A 12,390-nucleotide genomic window follows, 5' to 3' on the forward strand; every position below is an offset into this window, starting at 1 on the left:
TTATGGTATTTAGACTTAACTTACCTCTAAAATTACACCATTCATTTTTAAATATAATGAAATAATTGTTTTGATTTGCAGTAAACACATATGCTCCATTAAACTGCCATATTGTGTATGTGTTTGAAAACACCTGCTGAAAAAACTGACAGCAACATAACCAGTAGGTAGCTTCAGTGATGCATGTTGCCTGTTCTCTGGGGCCAAATGTTCTCACAAACTCCATTTCTAGACACAACTTTTGAATTTGGATATATACTTATGATATACTTACAATTACAAACTACTACTCTTCAATTTATCATGTTTGTATTCACTTGTTTCGAAGTGTCAGTTTTTGCAGTGAAGCCACAAACAGTTACAAAATAGTGATAGAATGAATGAAAAGATGTAGAGTACACACCATTTTGTCATATCATTTATTTGAAACATCAAGTATCAACATTTAGTAACTCTAACGAAGTAAACTAAAAATCTCACGAAAACAGGATTAATAATCAAGATTAGCAAAAGCGTACTAAAGAGCAAAGCAAGAAAATCATTTGTCGAGTAAAACAAACAGCACATAAGCAGTGACAAATCCTGTTTAAACCTTCCTTCGCTTGTTGCATGGGTAGCAGTAAGGAGTTATAACAGCGTGTGACCCGCAAATGTACATGTTACACTTACTGCACGTCATGTTGGTTTTTGTGCCTTTTTTTGATTCACAGACCTGACATCTCTTCCTCTTAGAGCGGGGTGAGGCTGGCGAGAGGCCAGTTTTTTTAACTTCAGCAGAGCAGGCACGTGCTTCCATCACTCTATGACACACATACTTTTTGGGGGAGGCTTCATTTTCTGAAGAGCCTACTTGTGCCACCTTTACCATGTTCTGAGAGGCTGGCGTCCGGGGAATGGTTAGCCGTCTTTTCATTAAGGGAGTCACCAGAGCTTCTCCTAGCTCTTCCAGAAAGAGTCTCCTTTTGAAGTTCTTCTTTTGGTTCCACATAGGATTTACTTCAGTCCAGAGCACAAGTGAATTGTAGGCGGAGACATCCAACATGTTAAAGAAGACAACCATTGGCCAATGAAATGTCTTTCTTTGGCAGGTGTATGTGCCAACAAGCTGAAAGTTAAATGACAAGCAAAAAACATAAAAGCTTTAGTCATCAGCTGACAATTCAGGTCACTTCAAACACATTTGTCCTAAAAGTTGTGATAAAATGGTATCTTTTCAACTCTATTGTGTACATCCAGGTTCAACAGAACTGATGAATTGTTCACAAATAAGATATACCATACACATTTACAGGGGTTGGACAATGAAACTGAAACACTGGCCAATGTTGGAGGTTTCACATCTATATGCCTGGTGGCCAATCTTCAGAGTGAAGCACGGGTGGATCAGTGATGGTTTGAGCTCCAATATCAAGACAATCCTGATTGTATTTGATGGACACGACACTGCCGAGGACTACCAAACCCTTCTGGAGGATCATGAGCACCTGATGCACCATGATCATGCACCAACACACACAGCAAGACTTGTGACAGAAGGGTTTGATGAAGATGAAAGTGATGTTGAACATGCACAGTCACCAGATCTAAATATTATTGAGGTGTTTTGGAGGAGCGAGTCCACCAGCATCATATAGTGACCTGGACACTGTTCTGGAAGAGGAACCCCTCTTCCATAATCCCTCTGGTCACTGTGAAGGACTTCTATCTGTCAATTGGTGCTGTATTTGGATGCAAAATGAGGCCCTCACCATACTAACAAATTATTGTGTTGTAAAACCAGGTGTTTCAGTTTCATTGTCCAACCCCTGTAGATAGATAGGGTTGATTTTAATTTCATGCCAATAACGTATATAAATAATGCTAAGTAGTAAAATACCTTGTCAAGGGTGTCAACTCCACCTTTGGTCTTGTTGTAGTCTAGGATTATTTCCGGCTTCTTGTGGTCTTTGTTGCTTATTGCGGCATCTCTATGTAATGTGCTCATCAGAAGCACGTTTTTATTTTTTCTGGGACAGTAGGACACAAGAGCGTGCGTCTCGGTGAAGGCGAACATGGACGACAAACGGGCCCTGCCTTTGACTGACAGGAGTGCAGGTGGGAGCTCAGGCTTGTTTAATCTGACCGTTCCGATCATGGTCATTTTTCTTCGGAGCAGCTCCTCGCCGAGGGCATACGAGGTGAAAAAGTTGTCGCATGTGATGGTGTGTCCCTGGAGACCGGATGTCATGTCCAAGACCACACGCATCCCCTGGTTCTTTTCTGGCTTTCTGTCGGCAGCTTTGCCTGTGTAGATCTGCATGTTCCACGCGTAGCTCGAGCTGGAATCACACGCCGCCCAGATTTTAATTCCATACTTGCCCGGTTTACTCGGCATGTATTGTTTGAAGGGACAGCGACCTCTGAAAGGGACCAGGCACTCGTCTACAGTGACGCTCGGGCCTGGATTGTACAAGAGCGGCAGGCGTTGGACCCATTTTTCCCAGATGTCCCTTACTGGTGCCAGCTTGTCATCTTTCTGTAGGCCAGGCCCTGTAGCCCTTCTATAAAAGCAGAAGATCCTTGACATCATCTTAAAATTATTCAAAGTCATGGTAGCAGGAAAAATTGCCCTTCCCGACACACCGTTCCATAAGCTACTCAAAGCCTCATGGTGGGATCGATACACGCCCGCCAGAATCAACAGACCCAAATAGGCCTGTATGTCCGTCCAGTCCAGGTTCTTCCAGGCTTTACCATACACTCGTTTCCCCTCTAAATTGGACATTCCAATCAAAATCTTTTTAATGTCATCTGGAAAAAACAATTCAAATGTTGATATTATGTCTTTGGCATAGGAACATGCAAGCCTGGTTGGTCCAGGGGTCATTTTGATGACACGATGAGATGGTATTCTCCCTCTCCCTCTCTCTGAAGGACTTGTTGAAGTCCACAATATGTTCCCGTTTTTGGACTGGTAAGCGGCCTCCACCTCAGGACAATCCTCTTCCTCTTCCTCTTCTCCATCAGTAGAGTGGTAGTCTGGGTCGAATTCTGTATTGTCCTCTGTTTCAGAAGCTTGATCGAAGAGCTCCTCCTCTGGCTCAGCTTCTCCTTCCAGGTATCTTTCCTCTTCCATCCAGCCATCACTTGAATGTAGGTTCGCATCTCTTTCCTCTTCCAGGCATCCATCACTTGAATGTGGGGTCGCACATCTTTCTTCTTCTATGCATACATCACTTGAATGTGGGGTCGCATCTCTTTCTTCTATGCATCCATCACTTGTATGTGGGGTCGCATCTCTTTCTTCTATGCATCCATCACTTGTATGTGGGGTCGCATCTCTTTCTTCTATGCATCCATCACTTGTATGTGGGGTCGCATCTCTTTCTTCTATGCATCCATCACTTGTATGTGGGGTCGCATCTCTTTCTTCTATGCATCCATCACTTGTATGTGGGGTCGCATCTCTTTCTTCTATGCATCCATCACTTGTATGTGGGGTCGCATCTCTTTCTTCTATGCATCCATCACTTGTATGTGGGGTCGCATCTCTTTCTTCCATGCATCCATCACTTGTATGTGGGGTCGCATCTCTTTCTTCTATGCATCCATCACTTGTATGTGGGGTTGCATCGCTTTCCTCTTCCATGCATCCATCACTTGTATGTTGGGTTGAACATCTTTCTTCCATGCATCCATCACTTGAATGAAGGGTTGCATGTCTTTCCTCTTCTCTGGATTCAAATAAACGAACCAGGGACTCCACAACACTAAACCGTCTCTTCATTATGCAGCTACAGATTGAACTGAAAGCAAGGTCCAAAGGGAAGCCACATTTATAATTTAATTTGTAATACTTGTTAGGATCAAAATGTGCACTGATACTAAAACAGTGAAACATGTTGAAAAACACTTTGAAAGAACAATTTGGTGTCTTTACTATTAAAATTCAAAGATGACACTTTTATTTAAAGCTAGTGATGGTTTGTGTCAAATGATAAGGATAAGAGATGTCATTAGCCGGCAATGAAAACAATTGAGGCCCTTGAAATGTACTATTGAAAGTGTATTAACAACAATTAAATTTAAACTAAATCTATATCTTTTCTATCATTTTTTTTTAATTACAGCAATATGGTTAAAATAATATTCTATACAGATGTCACTGTTAGAGTGCAAAGAGTGTTCATGGATAATTAATGAATTAAACTAGACAAAGTTTGCCAAGAAAATGTTTTATGTTTTAAATGTCAAAGTTTGAAGTAGTTTTAAAAGCATGATGTTTAAAGGGTTTAAAAGTAGTAGGTTATCCGGGTCCTTCAACACTACTCTTTTGGCGTACTATAGAGCTTCACAGTCCCGCCCACAGCTTTGGTGCCGGAAGTAAATTTCCCATTCATTTCTCCCATTTACATTTTGGAAAATCCGTATCTAAAGAGTTTTAGACTAGAGCATGTCTGAGGATAACCAGCTACGGCTGAACTCATAAGCATACAACATTTTATTTCGAGTGAAAAAACGAAGAGAAAATCCCAAAAAAGTCAAAGGTACAAGATTGCGTACATATTTTCATTTCCGAGCGAAGGAACTACTCATCCCATAAACCACCGCGCTTCACTTAAGTCGACTGAAGCCACAACCGCGAAAGAGCCTTTTGAGTGACTTCCAAATCTGACGACGGCCATGTGAACTTTTTCATCCAGTGAATTATATAGTAAATGTGCAGGGAAACTCCTTTTCCTCGATTTACTGAAGCTTAAATGTACAACGCTCACTCATAGGCTGTGCTGCGGCAACTGCACATCCAATGGTGCAGGCGCCTCTGACGTGCGACCAACCCAGATAGCAAACTGACATTGAATCAACGTGGAAACGACGTCTCTCATGACATTGAAACAACGTTGATTTTGCTCATCGAATTAACGTTGAACCAACGTCAGACGCGGCATTCTTCAAAGCTAAATGAAAATCGAAAATTGGTTTGCTTTCATAACGTTGAAACAACACGTTGATTTCAAGTTGATTTTCCGTTAGTTTTGAAAGAATGACGCGTCTGACGTTGGTTCAACGTTAATTCGATGAGCAAAACAATGTCAGATCAACGTTGTTTCGATGTCATATTTCCACGTTGATTCAATGTCAGTTTGCTATCTGGGAATGAACTAGACCTACGTTATTACACGATCTTCAGTCTTCACGGACCTTCGCGGGGTTAAACCAGACATGTTACACAACTTCCACCAATCAGATGCATCACTGTGGGATTGCTCAAGATTGTGGGTAATGAAGAACTTATCCAATACATCGCAAATAAAAGGCATTTATCTTAAAACAAGGTTAGTGCCCCAAGAACTTTTGGCGTTTATATGAGCATATACAATCACTTAGTACAGCCGTAGCTGGTTTTAAGTCTTTCATACATGGTTACGTTTTTATGGCTTATACCCCAACTGTCAATGGAGAAATTGTATTGAATTTTGGGCGGGACTGTGATGCTCTATTGCATTCAATTTTGGACGCAGAGACGATGTCACGATTGTTCTAACCCAATGAGCGATAAGCTGTGTCGTCAACGAGTCGATTACCTTCGAATGACGCAATGACACAGGACACTGGTTAAAAATAGCTGATTTCTCTGGATTTAAACATTGTTGGAAATATTTGGGATAATGTAAATTAGCCTACATAAATTAAAAACATATTTTTCTATTTATTTTGTGGATATTTTAATCAAATAATGTTAAAATGCTGTGCCTTTAAATGATTTAACTCATTGCTTGGTCTCGAAATCAACTAGCTTGTTGCATTTTGTGATTCCATGGTTTTGTTGTGTGTGGCTATACGTTTTATTAGTATTCCTTTGGCAACATTCTAAACAGCTAATCTGAATTAAAATGTAAAAAAAAAAAAAAACTTTTTTTTGTTGTTGACAAAATATGAAAAAAGCGTCGCCCATTCATTTATTTGCATGTGTTCTTCATTGTGGATGCGGGTAAAACATTAAACAAGATGGCACGGTGCTTTTACACGGTGCATATAAAATGGTTATTCTTCTTTGTGTATGTAAAATAATACGATGAAACGCATCAATACATTTGAATAGTCTCCTAAAAAAATAAACATCTGTGAGGCTTTTGTACGGGATACTCCACACAAAAATGAAAGTCTGTCATCATTTACTCACCCTCAAGTTGTTGCAAACCTGTATATTTTTTTCTTTCTTCTGCTGAACACAAATATATATTTTGATGAACGACTGGAACAAAACAGTTGTGGGGCACCATTGACTTTTTTTTTTTTTCCTACTTAAGACAATGGTGTCAAACAACTGTTTGGTTCAAATCGTTCTTCAAAATATGTTAATTTGTGTTCAGCAGAAAAAAAAACTAATACAGGTTTTTTCTCATACAGGTTTGCAACAACATGATTGCGTGAGTAAATTATGATAGAATTTTCATTTTGGGGTGGAGTATCCCTTTAAGTCAAATCAAGCTTTTTGTGCATCTTACCTTATCTACACGAGATGTTTTGGATTGCACGCAAATCCTTTACGGAATCGGAATCCTTCCTGTTATTCCCGTGTATTTCAGAGTCCCTCTTAAAATTGGGGTGTTAATATTGGATTCCCTTTATGAAAACACCAGGCGCGCATCTATGCATGCAAATAGCTGCTTGATAATGTTTTAATTATTTTCGAGGAATATATCTGCATGGCATGCTTTGCGAAGGCCATGGGTTCAGGTTGGTTCAGAATACAGTAGGAGTGGTCTAAAAATTAGGTAATATTGCGGCGATCAGAGTTGCCAGGTTTGCGTAACACAACCAAGCCAATATCTATTAAAAAGCAACCCACGGAAACAGTGTACACTGTAAAAGGAATCCCACTTGGCAACACTGGTGGTGATAGCGCCATATGACCAATGCAAGTCCAGAGAGGTGGAGCTGGACGTCATTTGACTCTGCAGTGATCACTGAGCAGCTCTTAAAGGGTACTAAACCCTAAACCAACATTTTTTAGTTAAAGGGATAGTTCACTTTGAAATTAATTTTTGATATGTTTTAGCTTACCTCATCAAGGGCATCCAAGATGTAGGTGTCTTTGTTTCCACAGTATTTCCAATTTTGACATTTTTCAGTCAAACCGTTGTTGTCTATCTGGAGGCTAAGGGGGTCCACCAAAGAGCATGCACAGAGAAGTCAAAATTAAACACGATTTAATGACTCGTAAATGTAAGTACACATTGATGGCCTAAGACACGAAACGAGCGGTTTGTGTGAGAAAACGAACAGTATTTATATCGTTTTTACCTTGTGTAATCACAGTGACGTCCAAGTGATCTGAATCAGTTGTGCAATGTCCAACTGAACCGAACTGAATCAGTTCAATGTTACGCCGGATGTGATCGCTTGCGTGTGACGTCACTCAATATTTACACTGAGATTTCGGGAGTTTTACCGTTTACTAAACATATTTAGATATACGGGAAACCTATTTTGGTATATCTAAATATGTTTAGTAAAAGGTAAAACTTCCGAAATCTCTGTATAAATAAAGAGTGACGTCGGCGCGCAAGTGATCATTTCCGGCGCATGCATGCGCAGACCGAAGCGCCCGTGCCGTCAGATCATTTTGTCATGGCTATGATTACGAGAGGTAAAAACTATATAAATCCTATATAAATATAAATACGACGTGTGGAAGTGTTGTAACAACACATCTATAATGTGTATTCCTGTAGCCTATTTGAGATTTGAGAGAAAAAAGTTGTATGATTCTCCTGATCAGTTGTAAGTTAGCCTATCAAATTACATTCATAACGGGCCTTACAGTCGTTAAGTGTGTCCCCGGCTTTGCATCCATGCAGCATGATTTTACAATCGGTAAGGATTTAAAACTCCTGTAGTCGGAACTTAACTGTGTTAGAATTGTTTCCCAATTTAGAGTGTTACTTTTGAACTTAACAAGATCAAAATACCCAGAACACCCCAGCAACAACACTCTAAAAACCACCAAGAATACCCCAGCAACTGCATAGCAACGCACTGATCTCTCAGAACATCATGTGCAACCGCATTACAACACTGTATTCCTAATGAAGGTGAAGCATCTCAGAATGACCAATCCTGTAAACCCTGCAATTTATTTTTATTTTAAAGTTATGCAAAGACAAAAAACTCTGAGATCAATGACAGACAATAGAGTAAATAGAGCCGTCAGCTATATCCGTATAATGGAATACTAGTGTACTGCTTGTTCAGGGACACATTGGTGTCTCACAGTGGATTCGAACCTGAGTCCCTCACACCAAAGGTATGTATCTTATCCACTGCGCCATCACCACACCCTGTTTAAAAATCAAATTACGTGAAAGAGCTATTAGGCCATCCATTCATAAATAGGCCTACAGTCATTTGCTAAGTTAAATAAATTAGTATGTTTGGCTATTTTGAAGGAATTGGTTGAAAGAAGGATGCCACCTCCTTTGCTTTTCATCCTTGTAGTTTTACTAGTCTCATTAACACATCTTTTAGACAAATTAAATATATTTACTTTCACATATGTATTTATATGATCACATGAAGTGTGCAGTCTTTGGCTCTGAATGAGACATGCATTGTTGCCAACAGCAGACAAGAAACATTAAACATTTCCCATCATATAATGTAGTGAACTCCACTGTTATGAACTGCATTGAATTAGGGGAGTGCGGGCACAAAGTAACGCAGGGCTAGTTGTAACACGCTTGTTTTAAATACTTCCACGGCATGACGAAACTTGGTGTACTTACTAGTTGCCATTTCAACAGTATATAGAGACATAATTGTGCCAAAATTTGGAAGATATCACTGAACATTTGTTTAACCATAGCAAAAGTACATTTCTTAAGTTAATTTTTCATCTCTATTTTTTGTGTTTGTTTAAAATTAGACAAATCTGACCTTATTTTAATCTCTAATCTGTTGTTTAACAGTTGATATAGTTCTTAGCAGAAGACACTAGCAGGGCTTGTGCAGTTGGGGCATGTTGTAACACTGTGTCCCTATTAGAAATATGCTATTATATTCTATACTTTATGAATTATATTGAGAAAACATGAGAAACATGTCAATAAAGACTGAGAATCAATGTTCAGAAGTTATTCATTAGTATTTAGTTTTGAACTATGCTGTATATCCGGTGTATTTGTCGTCAAACTCAAAAATTAGTTTATTTTTAATTATTAAAAAAATGTCATTATTGTATATGAAAAAGTTAATAATTGTATTTTATTAAGAAAATATTTTGGTTTGAATTGTATATGTTTTTGATTAGATGAGATAACATTTTAAGCTGTCATGGTGATGTTATAATATACCCCTCACATGTTACAATGTACCCCACCAATGGGGCATGTTGTCACATTTCACTTCCATTCTTTCAGGGTAAATCAAGAAAAAAGTATACACTGTATTAAAAAAACAAAACCACATCATTGTACTAGACATGTGGGAAATTAATGTGGAAAAAAATTTATACTTTAGGTTGCCCCCCGCTCGCTCTCCCTATTCACTTTCTGCTGCTGTTCTAGCTAAACCATTATTCAAATTAGTTCAAATTGATTCACTTCATATTCTACTTGTCTTAATCAGGAAGAGTCATGGATCCTTCAACTTTTAGTTTGCACACTTTTTATTTATTTACACAGGTTAAAGGTAAAGGGGGACCATGATCTGCATTAGGAGGATTTGTAGTTGCGGTTGTGCTTGTTGATCCAAGTGCTTCAGTTTTCGGTTCGTTCATGTAGCGTTCAAGCAGCAACTCTTTATCTCGTCGCTCCCTCTCCTTGATTATTTCTTTCTCCTTCCTTTTCTTGACTTTCTCCTCCACCCAGGTGAACAGAACAAATGGCTTTTTTCTCTTGCACTTTTTCTGGACGTTCACATTGTGCTGGGTCTCATTCTCGGGACCGTCAGTAGAGGTGATCGTGAGCTCTTCTGAGATCTGAGAGTCATCATCATCTGAATGGCCTTTGATGGCCTTGGAGTCTCCCATTTCTCTGGGGTTCCTCTGCTGCCGCTAATTCTTGCACTGCACACTGCTGTGCTCTCTGAGGTGTCCCCACACACAAAGTAAGTATCTAAAGTTGCCCACCTTGCCCTTTAAGAGTCTGATTGTGTCAAGTAAATGTGGAATTTGTTTGAGATATAGGGTTTAACATTGCACCATAATTGACCTTATCCACAGCTGCACTACTCCCTGAACTTAAGCCAGCTCCTTGTTTTCTGTATGCCATTATTGGCCGAACTTGATTAATTCAGGTGTGTCTGATTATTGTTGCCGTGACTACTGAGGTCGGGCACACCTGATTTAATCAATTTGGCCAATAATGACAGACAGGAAACAAAGAGCTGGCTTAAGTTCAGGAAGTAGTGCAGCTGTGCATAAAGCCAATTTAACATAACTTTACAACAAGGTTGTCTTTGTTAAAATTATCAGTACACTGTCTGAATCGTTCCCTATATAGTGTATATGTGCCATTCACCAAGTTGAAAATAATACAAGTGTAAACAAATGACCGATGTGTCTATTTATAATGTAGAGGGCAGAACTCTTCAGATTCTTGACAGCATTTGATTGGACAGAAAAACTGATGAGAAACTGAACTGTAGTAGAGTGATGGGATCAAAATCTTTGATCCATATTGGTGGAAGTGAGTTTTGTTTTGAATTCTTATATAGTTTAAAATGTTTTCATTGTTTTGGAGCACACTAGCTAATAGATAACAGTAGGACTAACATATTCATACTAAAATTATATACTTGAAGTTTATTAATCAACTTCTATCTGGTATCAATTTGCAGCTATTTAATTATTACCAAATCTTTATTGGAAAGGTAGAAAATTAAATGGAAAATAAAAACGGGACAAGGAAAAATTTTAATGTTCATGTTTTTTGTTGAACATTTTTGATAACATTCCGATGCTACCACAAGTGGGCGCCACAGACCACTGACACATTTTGGCCACATTCATTCACCATAATTAAATAACAAATGAATGTTTTCTCTACTTAAATTGTTTCTGAAACAATATCACACAATTCTGACTCAAAGCTATTCTTTTTTTTACCGTAGGTCAACACATTTTTTCTATTTTTCCTCAGCAAGACATTTCAAATGTTTTAAAATCAAAGATATTCTGATGCAAAAATCTTCATGCATCTATGCATAAATGCATTTTCCACCCTTTTCTGATAAGGCTCATTTTATTTGGTCTATATCCCGGTAATTTACATTATATGGATGTGTCAAAAGTCACTGTAAAGTGTTTGGGTGCAGCTTTGTGTTGAATTGCCTCACCCATCATCATCCCTAGTGTGAGATCATCATCCAGACAAACAAGAAATCCCCTTTATTTCCTTATCACGGAGGCATGCTTGACATTAAAACGGTTCAGGTAAGATAATATGATCACTTTATACTCTCTAACTTAAATCTCACTGTATTGAGCTCATGTGTGTTGCATTTAAAGGATTAGCTCCTCTGGCTAATGTCGGCTAGCAGACAGTTTGTTATGACGAGAACTCGCAGCCACGTAGAAACACAAATATACTGAATTTGAGACTAAAAACAGACTTTCATATATTTGTTTAGAAGGATATTATGTGAAATTATTGGATAGTTTTCATGTAATTTATCGTGTTGACAGTTATCGTTTGGTTAGTCGTTAGCTCGGTTGAATAAATATACAACAATCACATTTTGTTCTTTTAACAATTCAGTCCAAATTGATCAAAATCGCTGATTGCATTAATGGCATACTTTTTTTTTTTTTTAATATTTAGTTAATAACCAGAAGCAATATTAGTATAGAGTAAAGTATAGATAACTTTATTTAACTCATGCTTAAACTAAAATAAATAACCAGTGGTATATTATTCAATAATAAAGTAAACAATGATGCTATGGTTTTGTCACTAAAAGTGCTTGGGTATTACCGTGGTAAGTTAGAGGGATTTTCAGTGGGTAATACCATGGTATACAGTACACAAATACATGGTAACGTTAACTTACTGTCAATGTATGTTTTTTTTTTTAAGTTATCTGTGTTACCGTTAACTTTTATTGTGTGTCGTCATGGACTGTCATTATGTGGATTAGCGCAAGTATAAATGATTTTGTACTCAGGATTGACTGTCATTGACCGACACAAATAGCCATGGTTACCATGGTAACAACAGTTCCCACCAAAGTACCATAGTTAGTTATTTGATAATTGTTAATAATATAAAATAATACGAATATTTATTTTCCCTCCAACAGTCAGCAAAAAAGTACCATAGTAATGCCATGTATTCCACTTTGATGATAATGGTTTTTAACATGTCATGTATTAAAGTTGGCATGATGAAATAGAAGTTGCTCCGGAAG

General features: G+C 38.2%; 2 protein-coding genes across 3 annotated transcripts in view; one reads left to right on the forward strand and one right to left on the reverse strand.

Annotated features, from left to right (window-relative positions):
- Positions 1-405: 405 nt before the first annotated feature.
- Positions 406-6,827, reverse strand: LOC120483271 (uncharacterized). Its single transcript, XM_039678257.2, has 3 exons — positions 6,489-6,827; positions 1,877-3,785; positions 406-1,105 (listed from the first exon to the last, which is right to left on the reverse strand). The coding sequence occupies exons 2-3, from the start codon at positions 3,764-3,766 to the stop codon at positions 587-589; spliced, it is 2,409 nt and encodes an 802-aa protein (XP_039534191.2). The 5' UTR covers positions 3,767-3,785; positions 6,489-6,827; the 3' UTR covers positions 406-586.
- Positions 6,828-10,070: 3,243 nt separating this feature from the next.
- The window catches only part of clip1b (CAP-GLY domain containing linker protein 1b), a 36,049-nt gene continuing 33,729 nt past the window's right edge, over positions 10,071-12,390 (forward strand). Inside the window, exons 1-2 of one of the 2 annotated variants that reach the window (XM_039677308.2) lie at positions 10,071-10,089; positions 11,336-11,416. The gene's annotated coding sequence lies outside the window, so the exon portion shown is untranslated. Of the gene's footprint in view, positions 10,090-11,279; positions 11,417-12,390 lie in introns of those variants that run through there. The other variant, XM_039677309.2, reaches the window with a different exon arrangement.

This window comes from Pimephales promelas, chromosome 23 (genome assembly GCF_988280905.1).
Source record: "Pimephales promelas chromosome 23, fPimPro1.hap1.1, whole genome shotgun sequence".
NCBI lineage: Eukaryota > Metazoa > Chordata > Actinopteri > Cypriniformes > Leuciscidae > Pimephales > Pimephales promelas.

Excerpts from the sequence above, each read along its gene's own strand:
- LOC120483271 (XM_039678257.2), bottom strand. The coding sequence starts at position 3,766 with ATGAAGAGACGGTTTAGTGTTGTGGAGTCCCTGGTTCGTTTATTTGAA. Across the intron at positions 1,106-1,876 it reads GAGTTGACACCCTTGACAAG|CTTGTTGGCACATACACCTG; the intron begins GTATTTTACTAC and ends TTTAACTTTCAG.